The 20,199-nt window shown below is 38.5% G+C and overlaps 1 protein-coding gene across 7 annotated transcripts in view; it reads right to left on the bottom strand.

Moving 5' to 3' along the window:
- The window catches only part of lpcat2.S (lysophosphatidylcholine acyltransferase 2 S homeolog), a 154,180-nt gene that overhangs the window by 40,003 nt on the left and 93,978 nt on the right, over nt 1-20,199 (bottom strand). For 6 of the 7 annotated variants that reach the window (XM_018260416.2, XM_018260419.2, XM_041561090.1 and 3 more), the window contains 2 exons: nt 14,419-14,501; nt 9,248-9,373 (listed from right to left, as the gene is read on the bottom strand). In XM_018260416.2, the coding sequence (XP_018115905.1) occupies nt 9,248-9,373; nt 14,419-14,501 (209 nt within the window). The remainder of the gene's footprint in view (nt 1-9,247; nt 9,374-14,418; nt 14,502-20,199) is intronic. The other variant, XM_018260418.2, reaches the window with a different exon arrangement.

Raw genomic sequence — 20,199 nt, 5'->3', positions numbered from 1 at the left:
TGGGACTTCTGGCTTATGGAGCAGCAGAGTCCTGTTGTGCAAACTATTGATAGGTTTTCAGCATTTGCTAATGATGTCTTTAGAGACATTTTGGATGTATTTGACAATATTCTTGTATTTTCTAATTTTCTTGAGGAACATTTAGTTCATCTTCAGAAGGTGTTTTTCCATCTTTGAACCCATAGACTCTATGTTAAATTGGAGAAATGCATATTGAATTCTTTGGGTTATATCATTGTTGAATTCTTGGGTTATATCGTCTCCTCTAAAGATATTCAAATGGATTCTAAGAAAGTTACTGCTGTACTCAATTGACCTATTCCCACTTGAAAGACAGTTGTTCAATGCTTCATTGATTAGCTAATTTCTATAGAATTTCTATAGAATTTCTATAGAAACTTTATTTGCTTTAGTAGCCACAGAATGACACTGCCCAGAATTAGACAACGTGTTATCTACAAAAACCCCAAGATCCTTCTCATTTAAGGAAACTCCCAACACACTGCCATTTAGTGTATAACTTGCATTTATATTATTTTTGCCAAAGTGCATAACCTTGCATTTATCAACATTGAACCTCATTTTCCAGTTTGTTGCCCAGTTTTCCAGTTTAGACAAATCACTTTGCAAAGTGGCAGCATCCTGCAAGGAACCTATAGTTCTGCACAATTTAGTATCATCTGCAAAAATAGAAACAGTACTTTCAATGCCCACCTCATTAATAAACAAGTTGAAAAGCAAGGGACCTAGTACAGAGCCCTGCGGTACTCCACTAACAACACTGGTCCAATTAGAAAATGTTCCATTTACCACCACTCTTTGTAGTCTATCTTTTAGCCAGTTCTCTATCCAGGTACAAATACTATGTTCCAGGCCAACATTCCTTAATTTAACCAGTAACCTTTTGTGTGGCACTGTATCAAATGCTTTAGCAAAGTCTAAGTAAATCACATCCACTGCCATCCCAGAATCGAGGTCTCTACTTACATTCTCGTAAAAAGAAATTAAGTTAGTCTAGCAAGATCTATTACGCATAAAACCATGCTGGCACAAACTCATAGTATTATGATTTGCTATGAAGTCCAGTATCTTATCCTTTATTAACCCTTCGAAAAGCTTTCCTACCACTGACGTCAGACTAACTGGCCTATAGTTTTGAGGCTGAGAACGGGATCCTTTTTTGAATAGAGGCACCATATTAGCAATTCGCCAGTCTCTCGGCACTATGCCAGATCTCAATGAATCCTGAAAAATTAAGTAAAGAGGTTTGGCAATCACAGAGCTAAGCTCGCTAATTACCCTGGGATGAATACCATCTGGCCCTGGACCTTTGTTAATCTTAACATATCCTTCCTTAAATGGTTATTGCATTGAAAATTTTAATTGCACACTTTTAAGAAGTACTTGAAGGTGTCGTAACATTTTGGAGCAAACATAACTTTTTCACTAAGAAGTTATATTACATACACTGTGCGCTGCCAAAAACTAAAAAATTTGCAAACCTTATTTCATTGGTCGCTAAACCATTTCTGGATTCACGAAAGCTATATTAAATTCATGCAAAGGAAAATTTGTTCGCACAAAGGCATAACTTTTTGCATCAATATTTTTCCAATTACCGAATTTAAATACATTCCCTCACAAGGTTTTGATGAAGTTTCATTGAAATCATCCTGAAAGACCTGCATGCGTCTAGAAGGGAATTTCTCGGGAGGGCAACATAAGAATATCTAGCATAGACCTTAGTTCGGAATGCTCCCTCATCAGCTTTGGTTGGTCTGTCTGTGTATAAGCCTGCATGGACGTCCTGGTGCACATATGCGCTGGCGACATAGTAAAACAACAGAGGGAGGATCATTAAACTTTTAACTTAAATTTTAGAAAAAAGTAAAAAATAAAACTTTTCAGATAAACAATCTGAAAACAACTGAAAAAAGCATTTGGAAGGTGAACACCATCTTAAAAAGACAAATCATGGGCCTCCAACTCATCATTTAGGCCATCATCTAGCTCTTGCCAAAATGCCACCACCAGTGCATCATTATTTAACAAAATAATAAGTGCAGAAGTGAATAGCCTACTGAGCAGCAGAGAGATCCCAAAGATATCTACATAAGGTGGACTGATACATTGATTTTCTACCTTTGGCATGCCAGTCTCCTGGAACACTAATGTAGCTGAGTGAGGTCAAATTTAAATTGTATATAGAACTAGCAAAGTAGAGCAAATAGTTCATATGCATGTTAATCCTGTTAAGAACTGTAATTTGCTAAATGTTTGGATAACAATATGACTAAGTAAGTAATTAAAAAAAAAAAAACAGGTTACTAGTGTAATCTTAATATAAAATTACAATTGTGATTTAACATAACTATTGTTTTTTTTTACAAATAAATGCTTGAGAACATGAATACATACCAGTTATCTGGCTGGTTGGTTTATTTTTTTTATAAGCCTTCAGATAAATAAGGAAAAACTAAAATGTTTTCACCTGGGCAGGACTGATTAATTAAATCCTCAGGTTTTCCATTCTTTGGTTTGAAGCCTTATTTAAACATACACTGCAAAACAAGTGTAGAAATTGTATAATGAGTGCTGTATGTGCTTTAAGTGTTGATTATTTAGAAGTATTAACCTGGCATTGAAAATAAATGCACTTAAAAGCAAATGGCAGTTTACAGCACTTATAGAATCATTATTCTTTTTAGTGTTTTTGTTGGTGCCAACCGATGTGCACTTGCACAGATTATTCGGAGGGGATGGGTTAGACCCACTGGTTTTCAAACACATTGGTACCAATGAAAAAGTTATAGGAAGGGGGAGATCTCTAAAATAGAAGGAAAGGACTTCCTGGGTATATTACCCATAGCGAGAGCTACATTAAGAAGGCAGAGGGAGCTTAATACATATGGATGGAGATGAATACATAGCTAATGTATTTGTGAAGGGGATCTTTTTATTTTTTTGAGTATTTGGCTGATATTTCTGTTGGCTAAAAGCTGTTTGCCAGGTATTTTAGGGATTTAGTAGATTAAAGAGATACTGACATCAGAAAATAACCTTTTTTATTATCTATCATAACATTGTCTTTGAATGGTATTTATAATTTTGCCATAAAAGTATTTGCCTGATGCTTTTACATTACCTTTCTTACACCCATGTTCCTCTATGAGGGGGCTGCCATATTTGTGGAGTATAGTCCATTAGCATAAGAATTTCTAACTGACAGGTCAAGAAGGGACAGTCATGTTGGCATTTCATATCACAATTACTTACAAAAGCAGAACTATCAGCGAAAAATAATTCACATGACCTATAGGTAACTTTTAATTAGATTCATATTTTCAAAAGCAAAAAAAGTGTTAGTATCACTTTAAATGTATATTTACCAAAGCAAATGTAATACAATGAACTTAATTATAAGAATATTCACCTATTATCTCTGATCTTCAAGATGTTATACACTAAACAGGAAAGATCAGTACCAATATACTGACCAGGAGTTCAACATAAACGTTTGGTATGTTTTTTTCATTTATTTGGTTCTAATTAAGTTATAAATAGTTTCTGACAGACCAGTTAACGTCTGTATAACAATCATAGGCACACCCTGAGAAGAATCCCTAAACCCTCTTTGTATGTTCTATCATTTGGTCTTGTCCCTCTTGAGTGCATGAGCTCCATAGAAGAGGTAAGATATCTGTTATACAGTATATAATCAACTCAAAAGTTGTACTCAACCTGTTTTCCTTCCGCTTTAGTAATTTCACGGTTTTAACAGTTTTTGTGGTGTGTAGCATTTTACCAAAAGTTTGTAGTGGAAACAGGCAGAACACATGTATCCAAAACATCTGTGGAAAATGTGTCATGCATTTCAGCTATGCTGCTTTTCCTTAAAGGTTTTTTAAATCCTGTAATATGTTAATGGGGATATGATGAATTAACTGCCTGTTGTAATGTATGTGGGCTGGTGGCCTTGTGATGGGGCAGTGTTCTCCTTACTGTTTTACTGGTATGTTTATTTTATGTTTGTGTTGTGATATTTCTCTGTTATGTAAAATGAACTATACAATCACTGTTCTATTGCTTCTCAGTACATTAGCTCAACAAAAGATGTGGGCTGGGGGCTTTGTGATTTACCTGAAAGTGACAGTGTTCGCCTTACTGTTTTACAGGTCCCCAGACAGGTGAACATAAATAAAATGTTATAAAGTTATGGTATCTCTGCCTGATGTGTTCAAGTCCTCTTGCTTGCTGCAGAGTCTATTCCTAAGATAGCTAAGTGTTCGGACCAGATGTCACGTGTCGGTAGCAAGTTACACAAGACGCTTAGCTGGCAAAATGGGAGAGCTAAGTAATATTGCACTGGATAAGAACTGTAATATAATTGTCAGTGCTGAAACATGGCTAAATGATTCACACAATTAGATGGCAAATATAGAAGGCTATTCTTTGTTTTGGACAGATAAGAGAAATAAAAAAATAGGAGATGTATGTTAAGCATGATTTGAAACCTTAGCATAAAGTCATAAAGGGGAATGATACTACTGAAGACTTATAAGTCAAACTTTTCACAGAGAGTATAGCAATAAGATGAAACCCTAGCATAAAGTCATAAAGGGGAATTATACTACTGAAGACTTATGAGTTTACTTTTTACAGTATGGCAATAAGACATATCCTACTGTGTTTAATTGTATAGCCTCACATATGTACACAGTGATTTACAAGTCTAAATACAAACAGTTATATAGTTGTTGTAAATTAGACAATGAAATAGATATTTAAACCTAGGAGTTTCGATACACAGTTGGGATAAGAGCCCTACCACGAAGAGCTTATAATCTATTAAAAACAGGAGACAGTCAGGAACAAAATGGGGAAGGTAACAAGTGAATACATTATGGGTCTATTGCTGCAAAGAAAGACTAGTGAAGTGCTACCTAAACCTAAAAGTGATTTGTAAGTAGTTTTGAGAAAAAAGTAATGTGGTAGCTCTCCTGATGCAAGGTGGTAAAGAATTACAGAAACAGTACACTCAATGAGAAAGGTTTTATTTGCAGACTTCAGAGCTCTCAAGACTCTTAAAGGATATGTTCAGTATAAAAATAAAAACTGGATAAATAGATAGGCTGTGAAAACTAAAAAATTTTCTCAATATAGTTAGTTAGCCAAAAATGTAATATATAAAAGCTGGAGTGACTGGATACAGAACACCACTTCCTGCTTTGCAGCTCTCTTGGTTTCCACTGATTGGTTACCCTGCAGTAACCAATCAGTGACTTGAGGGAGGGCCACATGGGTCATAACTGTTGCTTTTGAATTTGAGTTGCATGCTAAAGATCAATTGCAAACTCAATGGACAGTTATGTCCCATTTGGCCCTCCTTAAAAGTGCTGACTAACTCAGAGTTAGAGAGCTGAAAAGCAGGAAGTTGGGTTTCTGTTATATTAAGACATCCAGTCACACCTGCCTTTATAGATTGCATTTTTGATTATATTAGAAAATATTTTCATTTTGCACATCCTATCTATTTACCCAGTTTTTATATTTACTGAACTATTCCTTTAAGAATTTTATAATTAATTAGCCAGGAGAAGCCAGTACCAGAAGCCAGGAGAGTGGCTTTAGTAGTGAAGTGGTGAAAACAGATTTAGAAGCAGAAGAGATGATGTGGGCAGCAGAAGAAATGGTGGAATGCAATGGCTGTAGATGAGATTCTGGGGAGATCAGCTAGTAATAATCTTGATATACTACTTTTATCAAACATTCAGGAAGCGATACACTCAGTGACCCCCACAATGAGTGTCCTTTTAGCCATGTCTGTATTGGCTCAGTGTCAAAAAGTCATGGTTTTCCCCCAAACCTTTTGAAACCATGCCAGAGCCCATTAAAACCAACTGATAGGTACTACTGGCATACCTTAGAACCATCTGATTAGGGATATAAATCACAAACAGCATGTTTACACCACAAACATAAAAAAAGTATACAGGAATATTAAACATTTATAGTGGACTACCACAGGTTTGTGGGTCACATACTAATTCTCTGAAAAGATCCACCAGCAACATTTAATCAAATGTTGATAATTTTAATGAAGCTCATCCAAGAAAATTCACTACAGAGGAGGGGTATAATACTATTAACTTCTTAGATGTTGCCATTAATCTCAGAGATGGTCAAATTAACACTGACTTGTACAGAAAAGAAACAGCTAGAAAAATGTACACTCATTCAGTTTCCATTCCCTTTGTGGGATTCAATTGATTCCTAAAGGTTGGTTCATGAGCGTACGCAGGATTTCCTCAGATGAAACAAGGTATGCACAAGCAGCAGATTCCCTGACATTCAGGTTCTACACCAGAGTTACAGTCAAAACTATGTAGTGCTAGAGAGTCTGGAGAAGACATTTAAATATAAACCCAAATCAAAAAAGGAAGCCTACCAGTACCGCTGTCAGTTCACTGAAAATATTGTACACAGATTTTGGCCACTATTGTTACAAGATAAAGACCTTAAAAAGATTTACTCTATCTACTGTGCCCATCAGTCAATCTCCCCAAAACTGCCAGCAGGTCCGGAATGAGAATTAAAATAGGCCCTGGCATTTCAGGTACACAGTGGCCCAATCAGCCCACATAGAGGCCCAAACAGCCCCCACCAGCCCACTAAATACTGACTTTCTATGGGACTTTATAGCAGCCCCTCTGGCATTTGCCAGAACCCACAGATTGCCAGTCCGGGCCTGACTGCCAGGTACCCAAAGGTTTTTAAGGGAGAACTAATGAATAAATAAAGAAATAGGCTAGGAATTTTGTACATTATGTTTTGGTCTTCTGCACCAGCCCAAAGCAACCACTGACACAGCAGTAAAGATCTGTGCCTCCAAAGATGCCCCAGTAGCACCCCATCTTCTTTTCTGCTGATTCCCTGCACATGCTCTGTGCTGTTGTCAGTTACTGAGAATAGGGACCAACTTAAAATATACAGTATGCAGAGAATTTAAATGTCACAATATAAGGTTGATTAGTAATTAATACAGATAATTACTACATGACAGCACAGAAACCAGGGTAACTAGGATCAGAATATAATAATTAGCCTCCACTAAGGAGCATATTTATCAAGGGTCAAATTTCGAATTGAAAAAACTTTGAAATTCAAATTCAAAAAGACCAACCAAAATCAAGTTGAAGTTTTTTTGGTCGAATAGGCCCATTTTTGATCGCATAGGTCCGTATATGGCTGAATTCGAATTCGATTCTACATTTTCCCCCAAAAAAACCCTTACATTTTTCAAAGTCCACCAATTGACTCCAGATAGGTTCTAGGAGATCCCCCATAGGCTAAAACTGCAATTCGCCCGGTTTTAGATGGCGAATGGCTGATGTCGAATTTTAAAGAGACAGTAGATAATAGTTTTCAATATTTTGATTTTATTTTTTTTTTCAAATTCGAATCGAATTTGGACTATTCCCTAGTCGAAGTACACAAAAAATAACTTGAAATTCGATTTTTTTTCATTCAAAAATTCACCTCGACCTTTGATAAATCTGACCCTAAACATGAGAGTGTTTAAGACACTATCCTAGATGTTGACCCCCTGTGACAAGTTTGAAGTCCTGGATCATTGCTGCTATCTAGAAGCTGAAACTTGCTGGTGGAATAAGTTCATATATAAAATATGACATTGTTAGCCATATTCATTTTTTGGGTTTAGTTCTCCGTTAAGTAAAAAAAAAGAAACAGGCACATTTACCTGCATGGGGTGTATATGTTGCCCCTCTGTTATAAAAGGGGACCTACAAAGAGTAATTCCGGATTAAAAGATTGGACACGATGTATCCATTAGCTGGAGTGTGAATTTTTTTTGGACACAGTGTATCCATTAGCTGAAATGTGACATGTTTTTTGTAACAACAATGTTTCTGTTAACGTCAAAAGTGTATGCATGTTTATGTTTTTTTTCTGAAACAGTGTTGTTTATATAAGGCTTGGATGCTAATGAATGTTTATTTCCTTTGAAGATAATATAGTTGTCCTATAAAAAAAAAAATAAGAATAAAGAAAACTAGAATGTAAGAAAAGGTTAAATGGTAACATGGGAAGTTTTCTTATGTTTGTGGTATAACTATGTCATTTGAGTTTTAAGGCCCATTTCAAGTGGTACTTATCAATTGGTTTTAATGGACTCTGGTTTCAAAAGGTTTGGGGAAAGCTATGGTTGGAAAAAAAACAAACATGATGGCATTTGGTCACTGAACTTCAGTGAGTCAATAAAAACCCTAGATTTTGAAACATGTTTTATAGTAAAACACATTTATAGCAGCCAACACTGCATTAATGGCTCTCTCAAACCTAGTCAACAAAATTGATTGTAATTCAGCACTTGAGGTGGAGCTGTATTGAGGTTGAGAGCCTATAATTCCCTACAAATGCAGTCACCTTCACTGATTTAGTGGACACATTATATGTTAATATAAAAAAACAAATACATTGGAGGAACAAGGAATCTAATTTTTAAAAAGCAACCCTTAGCACCTTAAAATCAACACTTGTACATCAGGACATAAAGTTTTAGCTAAAAATACAGACCAGAAATGGTTCTTGTTTAAAATAATATGAAACCATTGCAGGTAAGCATGTACCACTCCCTGTACCTTAACTCAAATGTAAATAAGTTAATATGAACAAAGAAAAAAGTCTCAGGGGAAAGATGTTTAACTCAAGACATACTGTATAAATACTGCAACAAGTGTTTAAAGCAGAAACAAAAAAGGATAAAATAGTAAATGAGGAACTAATTAATTCTTGTGCCAAGTTTTGATGAGGGTTGAGAATGTGGCTCCATTAAGGGATGGAGATATTTTGTTCACAGTGGACTCTGAAGGAGCAAATATGCTTAATTGATTCTTTTACTCTGCACGAGGTAGTAGGTCAAACAATGATGTCAGAATTTGTGGACACAATAAATGCTGCTGACCAAACCACTTCTTACTTCTCCTGTGTCTGTTGCAGCAGTAAGACATATTTGCTAGCAACAAGATTTTTGCAAACCTTATCCAGGCATATCAACAACTGTTGCTGGATTAAGTCCAAAATGGTTCAATTTGAAAATAGAACTAGGCTTTTGCCCACATTTTTTAAAATACATTATTGTCAAACCAGTCTTACTAAGAACAGAAATCTCATGATCATTAGCATACATTTTATCATCTTAAAAATTAAGCATTAAAATAATTACTTTAACTTCTTGCTGATTTTGGTAAACTCCACAAGGCCAGTCTCCATTGGTAGAGTTAGCTCTCCAGCTGTCATCATGAGCCTACAGTCTTCATATGTATGATCAGTGACAGGTAGTCCCAGTGCTCTAATAAACAGACAGTATGTAAACATACTATACTAAAAAAAACTGCAAGAGAAGCACAACAGCAGCAAAATGATGGGCATTAACAGACATTTAATTAGTAATGGGTACATTTCACAACTTTTGCTTTTCAACTAAATTTTTCTTTAATTTTGCACATACTATTTACCCAGTTTTTATTTTTACACTGAACTGTTCCTTTAAAAGTTTATCTACCTCATATTTAATTGAACCATGTTGTGTACGAAACATTGAATACACTACTGTTGCTTTATGTTTTTTCTAATAATATTTAAAAACATTCTGGTGGCTTTCAGCAGTTAATGGCCAGGTTTTGTCTGTCTCTGTTTTTCACTTTTTTAAGTTTGTTTTAGTTGCACAGATTTGGTAAGACAGTATAAATGTTTTGACCATACTGTCAGACCATCTGTTTATGCATTTTAAGGTTAGAGTATGGTCACGAAATCAATACAATACAGTATCCATATGTTCAGTCTGCAAATCAATACTGTGATAGCTGAACAATGTTTGGCAACCTTCACCTCATGCGTAATACATCAAAGTGGAAGCTCTCATCCTATAGGGCTTTTAGGAAATACTTCAGAAATGAGACTGGTAGGTAAGATCAAATGTGCTTAAATGTCGCAACCAATAACTGTCACGGCCGGCACCCAATACCAGAACAAGTGCCAAGTACCCTGGTCTCGGCTCGGCTTCACCAGTAGTGTGACCACCGTTGGGCTTCGGGAGGAGCCCTCAGCTTACTTGGGTGCCACCTGGACTTAACGAGGGGTACAAAGCGAGATGTTCTGGCTAGCAAAGGGGCACGGCTGTTAGCAGAGTCTTTTTGGGTCGAGGTCACGTTACAAAGGATTAGGCAGAATCGTAGTCAGGCAGGCTGGGTCGAGGCAGACGGATAGCAAGGATCGTCAAACAGGCAAAGGGTCAAAACCGGGTGATCAAACAAGGGGTTAAACAGAAGCGTTGTCGAAAGCAGGCAAAGGTCAGGATCCAGAAGTAAGAATAGTCAAGATAGCCAGGCAGGGGTCAAAACAGGTTCAGAAGATAACAGACAGATTAGCACAAGGCTCAGGAGCACCAGGAAATTCAATCACGGGCAATGACAAACTGTGGGAATGGCCCTTTAATACTTTTAAATTTGGCGCCATTGTGCCTTTAAATCCGGAAGTGCGCATGCGCGCGCGCGCACTAGGAGAGAGCTGGCACAAGAAGAGGAGCGGCGCGGCGGGCGTCCCCGCCGAGGGGACTGCTTTATGTGATTAACAGACTGTAATTACTCCATAAGATAAACTCTATATTCTGGTCAGGGAACCAATGGGATGGCTTTTACAACGGCCTTTTCATTTTCCCGGTCATTCCTCCATCCCCAGACAATACGTAATGGGAATGAAGTTGTGGCTCCTGGGGCACAAACAGTTTAGGGGTCCTAGAAAAGTAAATACATGTAGTACTTCATGCACCCACAAGCACCACACCTCTACAAAGAACATAAGGATGGCAGCCATCCTCCAAATTCTGCAGCTCTCCTGCCACTCTTGATCTGCACACACACAGTGAACTAATAACCGACAATAGACACACACATTTTTACACCAGCATTTTTTTTGAGGAAGTATCGATTTTCAAAGCACATACACACATGAAGATGTGGGGCACGATTTGCGTGTGGTTAATGATTCACAAGAATATGGTGTTTTAGCAGGACATATTTATTTAGTATCTGCAGCGCCGGATTTCTTTGTGGGCCGCCCCTAGGCCACGCGGTCCGACCAGGCAGCCGCGCGGTCCTAGCACCCGCCTACACATCCCCTTCCCAGCGCGCCGGCGTTAAAACGCCGGCGCAGCTGGTGTAATTGAATGGGGACGCACATGTCCCCATAATGCGGCTGGGCAGCATGGCGCCCCTATTTTTTGCCGCCCTAGGCCTGGGCCTAAGTGGCCTTGCCGCAAATCCGGGCCTGAGTATCTGCATGATCCTTGTGATACACCCACAAAAAAGAAAAAAATGAACAAAAAAGCTAAATCTACAGTTTGCTAATTTAAAGCAGAGTGAATTAACTTCTTTGGGGTTTTACCCAAAATAAAATATCACAACTGTTTTGATTTTACAGGAGCTTAAAAGACAGCTATCCTCTGGGCAGTAGTTTGTAGGGTTGCTACCATAATACAATAGTACCAGTGAGTTGTCAGGGGACCAGAAAAATATGCTGTAAAATCCAGGAAAATGTAAAATCAGGGAAATGTACTATGCATAATATATGCTGTAGGTGGGACAACAAAACAACAATGTAAAATGCGTGAAAACTTAAAATCAGGGGATGTAAAATTGAGGTTTCACTGTATTTAATTGAGACAGTTGGTATAGATATGACTTTGTTTTACCTCTTTTAAAGTGGCATAACTAAAGAGGTGTGGGCCATGTGACTGTATGGGGTAGATCAGTGTGCTGGGATCTGAAACTACTCCACTTTTATTTAACTTGTTTATTAATGACTTAGGGTCTTAGGTCTTGTACATAATGTATTAGAGTTTGCAGATGACACTATTCAGCCCAATAAATTCCATCCACGATGTGGCATCCTTGCAACAGGATCATGACAAACTGAGCAGCTAAGTGGCAAATGAGATTCAATGTCATCCTGGGACTAGTCCGATTGCCATTTTGGAGTCAGGAAGGAATTTTTTCCCTCTCTGAGGCAAATTGGAGAGGCTTCAGATGGGTTTTTTTTGCCTTCCTCTGGATCAACTGGCAGTTTGGCAGGTTAAAAAAGTTAAAAGGTTAAACATGATGGACATGTGTCTTTTTTCAACTTAACTTACTATTTTACTATGTTACTGATGGGTAAAACTCTTAAGTACCATGTTCTGACTACTGTTGTATTTTATTTAAACACTGTACTTGACAACCAGTGTTACTGTTAATTTTAATTCTTGAAATGAACCAAACCATTTTCATTCCAGATTAAAAAGAAATTATTGTAGAAAAATATTTAGGGAAATATGATATGTGTTCTACCTATGGGAACCAAACTATAATTATATCCTTATAAATGGCACGTTTCTACATCAGTATGTTCCGTTTATAATCTAGTGATAGCACTTGCCTCCACTGCTGCTCTCTCCCTACAGCTCTCCCACCACTCTTGTCTTGACAGATGTGACTGCCAGGCTTAGCTCTTACTTATTCCAGATGCGCCCATCTACTGCCTTGACTCTCTCTCAGGTATCCTCTTTTATCCCTCTCAGCTCTCACCATACCGGCTCCTATGGGGCAGATTTACTAAAGGGTGAAGTGACTAACGCTGACGACAATTCAACAGCGTTACCACTTTCAGGCACTTCCACGGGTGCAGGCGGTTACTCCGCAAATTCGCTAAGATGTGGATTTTACTGAACATTACCTTTTTAATGGAAAAAGTTTCTAAGTCCCAAAAAACACTGGCATCTTTTCCTTTTTTCAGAGTGATAGCCTACAAAAGTCCTTAAAATTTTCTTTGGGTAACCGGGTTCCCCCATACATTTTGGAACATATGGAACATAAACTATACAGTGTGTTCATGTGTAGGGCATTATAACAACTCTATTTTATTTATTAAGGTTCCCTGGGCTTGTGTAATGTAATGTATTTGCTGCAACATGTGCGTCCATTCAACTTTATTATTTACCGTCGTATGCAAATTAGCCTGAAGGAAGACCTTCAATGAAGTTTCGCTAGGCATAATTGAACTCTAGCGCATCTTTGCTTTGATTGCCGAAGTAACGCTAGTGAAAATTAGCCAGCATTCAGTGCCCTGGACGCAACTTCGCATTTTAGTAAATTAGCGTTGTCTGAGAAAATTTTCGCCTGGCGAACTGTTGTGATGGCTGCTAAGCTGTCGCTAGCGAATATTTGCCACTTAGTAAATTTACCCCTATGTCTCTGCTCTGTCTCGCTCCCCCCTCACATGATGCCTCTCAGGTTTCCCTTTCTCCTTGCATGATCCCTCTTTTTCCCCCACACACAGCCACAAGTCCCACTTAAAGGACCAATAACACCAAATAAAGGTGTTTTAAAGTAATTCAATTAAAATGTATTGTTGCAATGTACGAGTAAAAAGGTTCTGTTTGCTTCAGAAAGACTACTATAGTTTACAGAAACAAGTTGCTGTGTAGCTTTGGGGTAGCCATTCAAAGCTGAAAAGGAGAAAAGGATTAGGTTTACATAGCAAATAAAATATAACACAGTATATAGAATAAAAAATTGGATTCTACTTTCTTTTTTTAAATCTACTATGTAACCTGTACCGTTTCACCTTTTTTACAGACTAAATTGCTGCTCCCTTGGCTACACTGCAGCTTGTTTAGTATATACTATAATATAGTTTCTGAAATACTGTGTAGGACAACAATATATTATAATTAAATTACTTTAAAACACTAATTTTTTGGTGTTACTATTCCTTTAACTTCCCACCCTCCCTCTCAAGTTTCGCTGTCCCTCCCTCTGTCATTTCGGTCTCCCTCCTTCCCTTGCTTTCTCCCATTGTCCAGAAAAAAAAACCAAGGTATTTACCCCTTAATGAAAGGAATACAGGGAAACTATATTTACTGAGATCAGCAAGCTGAACAACAGCAAACCAGATTAACGTGTGGCATTTTTTTAAACATAGAGCAAAGCACAAAAAACTCTAGATTATAATGCATAATATACCCCCTACTGTAATTTAAAAATTTAGTAGTAATGGGCAAATCTGGCCTATTTCGCCAAAACTTTGCGAAATGGCAACAAATTTGCCAAATGCATTGAAGTCTATGGGTGACAATTTTTTTTTTTTGATGTGTGACAATTTTTTTCATGCATTGGAGTCTATGAGCATCTTTTTTGGGTAAAACTTGGTCAAAATTTTCACTCATCACTATTAATAGTCATCTCAGAGTTGTGACCTGTATAGTACATTATCTACTGTATAACTGAAGAAGGAAATCTACTTACTGTTCTTCTCACATACTGAAATTTGGAGTACTGTTGATATCTTAAAATAACTTACTGTGCCATTGTGTGCCGGACATTGTGAGCATAAAGAAAAGGATCTTTCTTTTCATCTTCAGAAGGAACATATACTGGAAGGAACTAGAAAAAAAACAAAATTATAATCAATTGTAATTAAACCTTGTAACATAGTTGAAGACACACATGCATTAATTAAGCAACCAAATAACAATGAGGTACTGTAAGTGTCTGTTTCCTCCTCAGCCCACCCAAAATGTCTGCAATTTTGCATCCCTAACCTTTACTGAAAGTGGAGTTTGAGAGAATATGTCATTTTTCAAGTGAAAATATTATTTCATATTTAAAAAAGTATTTAAAAGGGATGTTTTTGAAGTTATTTACATAAGCTTTGTTTAGAGTTTAGTTGATAAAGTCAGCCAGATAAAAATTGGTCAAAATTGGTCAAAAAGGAGCCAAAGGAATTCGCCAAATGTTGTATAACATTCTCTGTATTTAATCTGTTAGTACGAGGAAGGTTTTATTCGATTTGATGTAAATCTAGTTTGTCTAGTACGAGATTCATAACTTCAGTCCAAAACTTGTGGACAGGACCAGGTCATATGCAGAAAGTTCACTCCTTCCATCCCATGCCAGTGGCATTTTGTTTTAGGATTACATTCCATGAATTTAGGCCATGTAGGTGTGAGATGGAGTTGATGTAACCATTTAAACTGCCTTGTATGGGAGGTGTACAAGTCTTTATAATGACATCCTAGGTGTTTTGCTTCCCCATATGTATAAATGATTTGGTTGATAGTTTTATAAAAAGCTTTTGGTAATATGGACAGGGTAATTGTGAAATAGACCATCTTACACGTATTAATTTTGCCCAAAGTAAAAAAACAGATTAAGTTCTCAGCCTTTCAATTTTTGGACAGTAAGTTTGACATCTGTGATAAGCAAATTATTTGAAGACTCCTTAAGGGATCACATTCAAAATGTTGTCCTAGTGAATGGTATTTTGAACAGAAATCAGCATAGCTTTATGAAGGATAGGTCATGTCAGACAAATTTGCTTTTTATGATGAGTTAAGAAGAATGCTGGACAGCGGGGAAGCAGTAGATGTGATATATTTGGATTTTGCCAAAGCATTTGATACTGTGCCCCACAAATTACTGCTTTCTAAATTAAGGTCTGTTGGGCTTAATGAAGTTGTTTGCATATTAATAGGAAACTGGCTACAGGATCAAGTACAGAGGGTGGTTGTAAACAGTGCATTCTCAGTGGTTGTTAATGGTACATTATCTACTTGGAGTAAGAATCTTAGTGGGGTCCCTCAGGGCTCGGTATTTGGTCCACTTTTATTTAACTTGTTCATAAATGACTAAGGAGAGGGTATTATAACTAATGTATCAGTGTATGCAGACAACCCAAAACTATGCAGCCCAATTAATTACATCCAGGATTCGACACTTGCAACAGGATCTTGACAAACTGGCAATCTGGGCAGCTAAGTGGCAGATGAGATTCAATGTTAATAAATGTAAAGTCATGCACCTGGTATGTAAAAATATCCAAGCCACGTATACCCTTAATGGGACTGAACTAAGCAAATCCATAATCGGAAATTACGTAATTACCTTGGAGTCCTTGTAAACTAATAAACTTGGCTGTAGCAAGCAATTCCAGTCAGCAGCATCAAGGGCAAATAAGGTCTTGAGCTGTAGTAAAAGGACCATAGATTTGTGCAGGGGTGCTTCGCCAATGAGGCAAGTTGAGGCTGTCGCAGCAAAAATGCTGCTCCTGGTACTTTAAGAGCGAATTTCCAGGGGAGGGGGGGGCAGCAGCAACTGCTGCTGCCTCAGGCGGCGGAGGGGCCAGGATCGCCCCTGGATTTGTGGGAGGAGGGGGTTATTCTTCCACTGTACAGAGCACTGGTAAGGCCCCATCTAGAATATGCAGTACAGTTTTGGTCTCCAAAGGACATTATTGAATTAGAAAGGCTGTAGAGAAGGACAACTAAGCTGGTAAAAGGTATGTAAAATCTTAGCTATGAGGAAAGACAGGCTAAGATGTGGTTGTTCATGCTGAGAAGAGGTGCTTAAGGGTGATATGATAACTAAGTATAAATATATAAGGGTATTATATAAAATCTATCTAATGCTTTATTTACCAGTAGGTCTTTCCAACTGACATGAGGTCACCCATTCCAATTAGAAGAAAAGAGGTTCTGGTTAAATAATCTGAAGGTTTTTTTTTTTTTTTTACAGTGAGAGCTGTGAAGATGTGGAATTCTCTCACTGAAGCAGTTGTACTATGTTGATACATTAGATAGCTTCAAGAAGGGGTTAGGACAGAATACAGGGTTATGGAAGATAGAACATAGTACAAGTTGATCCAGGGACTAGTCCGGTTGCCATCTTGGAGTCAGGAAGGAATTTCCCCCCCCCTCTGAAGCATATTGGAGTAGCTTCAACTGTTTTTTCTTTTTTTGCCATCCTCTGGATCAACTAGCAATTACCGTATATACTCGAGTATAAGCAGAGTTTTTCAGCATCCAAAATGTGCTGAAAAAGTCTACCTCGGCTTATACTCGGGTCAGCGGGCAGTTGCCGATATTGCAGTCACTTTTAATCATTCCTATACCAACAGTTCACTTGGGGAGAGACTGCAATATCCCACAATGCCCTCTGTTGGTTTTATGAAAGAATAACAGTGCGCCCTCTGTTGGTTATATCAAAGAATAACAGTGACTGCAATATCACACAGCGCCATCTGTTGGTTGTATCAAAGAATAACAGTGACTGCAATATCACACAGCGCCATCTGTTGGTTGTATCAAAGAATAACAGTGACTGCAATATCACACAGCGCCATCTGTTGGTTGTATCAAAGAATAACAGTAACTGCAATATCACACAGCGCCATCTGTTGGTTGTATCAAAGAATAACGGTGACTGCAATATCACACAGCGCCATCTGTTGGTTGTATCAAAGAATAACAGTGACTGCAATATCACACAGCGCCATCTGTTGGTTGTATCAAAGAATAACAGTGACTGCAATATCACACAGCGCCATCTGTTGGTTGTATCAAAGAATAACAGTGACTGCAATATCACACAGCGCCATCTGTTGGTTGAATAAAGGATTAACAGTGATGGCAATATCACACAGCGCCATCTGTTGGTTATACGAAAGATCAGTGATGGTTTTATGACACACAGCACTCTCTGCACAATTCTCTGTCACCATCAACTTTGCAAAGAAGTCCGGTCGATCGCTGGGGGAGTCTCTTTGGCGGAAGGTGCGCTGCTGGGAGACAGGGCTGTAGTTGTGTCTAGGCTTATACTAGAGTCAATAAGTTTTCCCAGTTTTCGTAGGTAAAATTAGGTACCTCAGCTTATACTCGGATCGGCTTATACTCGAGTATATACGGTAGACAGGTTACTTATAGACTAAAAGGTTGAACTTGATGAACATGTGACTTTTTTCAAACTAACTTATTAAGTTACTATGTTACAACAGAGGACATTATAGACCACTAGCGGGAGATCTATGGATCATTGAACCAGATGCCACCCCTTTAGACTAGAAGGAAAAAACTTTTATTTGCAGCAATGGAGGTGGTTCTTCACAATGAGGACAGTGTGATTGTGGAATGCACTGCCAGATGATTGTTGTAAGGGCTGATTCTGTTTAACACCTTTAAGACGGGCTTAGATGATTTCTTGGTATAATATCCAAGGTTATAGTGACACTAAAATTAATATATATATTGGTATATATAGTTTCAATGCATGGGTGTGTGTAGGTAAATATGTGCGCTGGGTTTCTTTTGGAGAGGTTGAAACTGAAATTTCCAATCCAACTACACAACTAAGCTGGTAAAAGATATGGAAAATCTCAGCTATGAAGAAAGACTGGCCGAGTTGGGGTTGTTCACCCTGGAGGTGCTTCAGGGGATGTTGATATTGATATTATAACTATGTATGAATACTATGTATGAATATATAAGGGGATCATATAATAATCTCTCTGATGCTTTATTTAACAGTAGGCATTTCCAGCTGACATGAGGGCACCCATTCTAATTAGAAGAAAGGAGGTTTCAGCTAAATATTCAAAAGTGTTTTTTTTTGTTTTTTTTTTACAGAGAGATCCGTGAAAATGTGGAATTCTCTCCCTAAATAAGTTGTAATGACTAATACATTAGATAGCTTTAAGAAGGGATTAGATGGGTTTTTAGCAAATGAGGGAATACAGGATTATGGAAGATAGTTCATAATACAAGATGATCCAGGGATTGCCATCTTGCAGTCAGGAAGGTATTCCCCCTCCCCCTGAAGAGGCTTACAGTTGTGATCATAAGTTTACATACCCTGGCAGAATTTATGATTTCTTAACCATTTTTCAGAGAATATGAATGATAACACAAAACCTCTCTCTCTCTCTCATGGTTAGTGGTTGGCTGAAGCCATTTATTGTCAAACAACAGTGTTTACTTTTTAAATCATAATCACTAAACAAACTACCCAAATAACCAATCAAAACTTACACACCCCAGTTCTTAATGCCGTGTATTGCCCCCTTTAACATCAATGACAGCTTGAAGTCTTTTGTGGTAGTTGTGGATGAGGCTCTTTATCTTTTCATATGGTAAAGCTGCCCATTCTTCCTGGCAAAAAGCCTCCAGTTCCCTAAATTCTTTGGCTGTCTTGCATGAACTGCACGTTTGAGGTCTCCCCAGAGTGGCTCAATGATATCGAGGTCAGGACTGAGAAGGCCACTCCAGAACCTTCTCTTTATTTTGTTGTAGCCAATGACAGGTCGACTTGGCCTTGTGTTTTGGATCATTGTCATGTTGGAATGTCCAAGTACATCCTATGCGCAGCTTCCGGGCTGATGAGTGCAAATTTTCCTCCAGTATTTTTTGTTAACTTACTGCATTAATTTTGCCATCAATTCTGAATAAAATTCCTGTGCCTTTGTAGCTCACGCATCCCCAAAACATCAGCAATCCACCACCATGTTTCACAGTAGGAATGGTGTTGTAACGGGCCCGAAGGCACAGTAATAGTGTAGACCAAAGAGGAGACCAGACCAGGTTCGAGGTACAAAAGGGTTTATCCAAAGAATCGTCAAAATACAGGCAAAAGGTCAGACCAGGCAGAAGACAAGCAAAATCGAAGAACAGGCAGGAATCGGTACACAGGAATCAAATAGATAATAACACCCAGGAACTCAGTAGCAGGAACCTATAGTTGGGCAAGGACTGGAAGGGGAAGTAGGTTTAAATAGTCTCTGGGTTGGCGCCAAATTTTGACGCGCTTGCGTCAGACGCAGACGCCAGCGTCCTCACGCTGACGTCTTGACGCCGGCGCTCGATTCTGACGCCGGCGTCCGTTCCGTCGCCGACGACCAATCCGGGAGTGGGAAGAAGGTGAGGTCATAGAGCTGTGCCCAGCAGGAGCCATGTGGTGAGGCAGGTGGTCGCCATCTTGGACGCCATCTTGACGACTTGAGGTAGATTCCATTACAGTACCCCCCTCCTTAGGGGGGGCCTCAGGACCACCGAGTCTAGGGGAGAGAGGGAATAGTTTATGGAATCTACGAACCAAGATGGGCGCATGGACATCTGAGCTCCTGACCCAGGAGCACTCCTCGGGACCGAACCCCTTCCACTCGATGAGATATTGAAGAGTGCCCCTGGAAAAACGAGAGTCCAAGATCCTCTTCACCTCGAATTCCTGGTGATCGTCGACCAGGACTGGAGCTGGGGAAGAAGAAGAAGAAGAAAATGACAAAGCAGGCTTAAGGAGAGAGACATGGAAGGCA

Source organism: Xenopus laevis, chromosome 4S (genome assembly GCF_017654675.1).
Source record: "Xenopus laevis strain J_2021 chromosome 4S, Xenopus_laevis_v10.1, whole genome shotgun sequence".
NCBI classification, from domain to species: domain Eukaryota; kingdom Metazoa; phylum Chordata; class Amphibia; order Anura; family Pipidae; genus Xenopus; species Xenopus laevis.
This window is presented reverse-complemented; position numbering and strand designations above follow the sequence as displayed.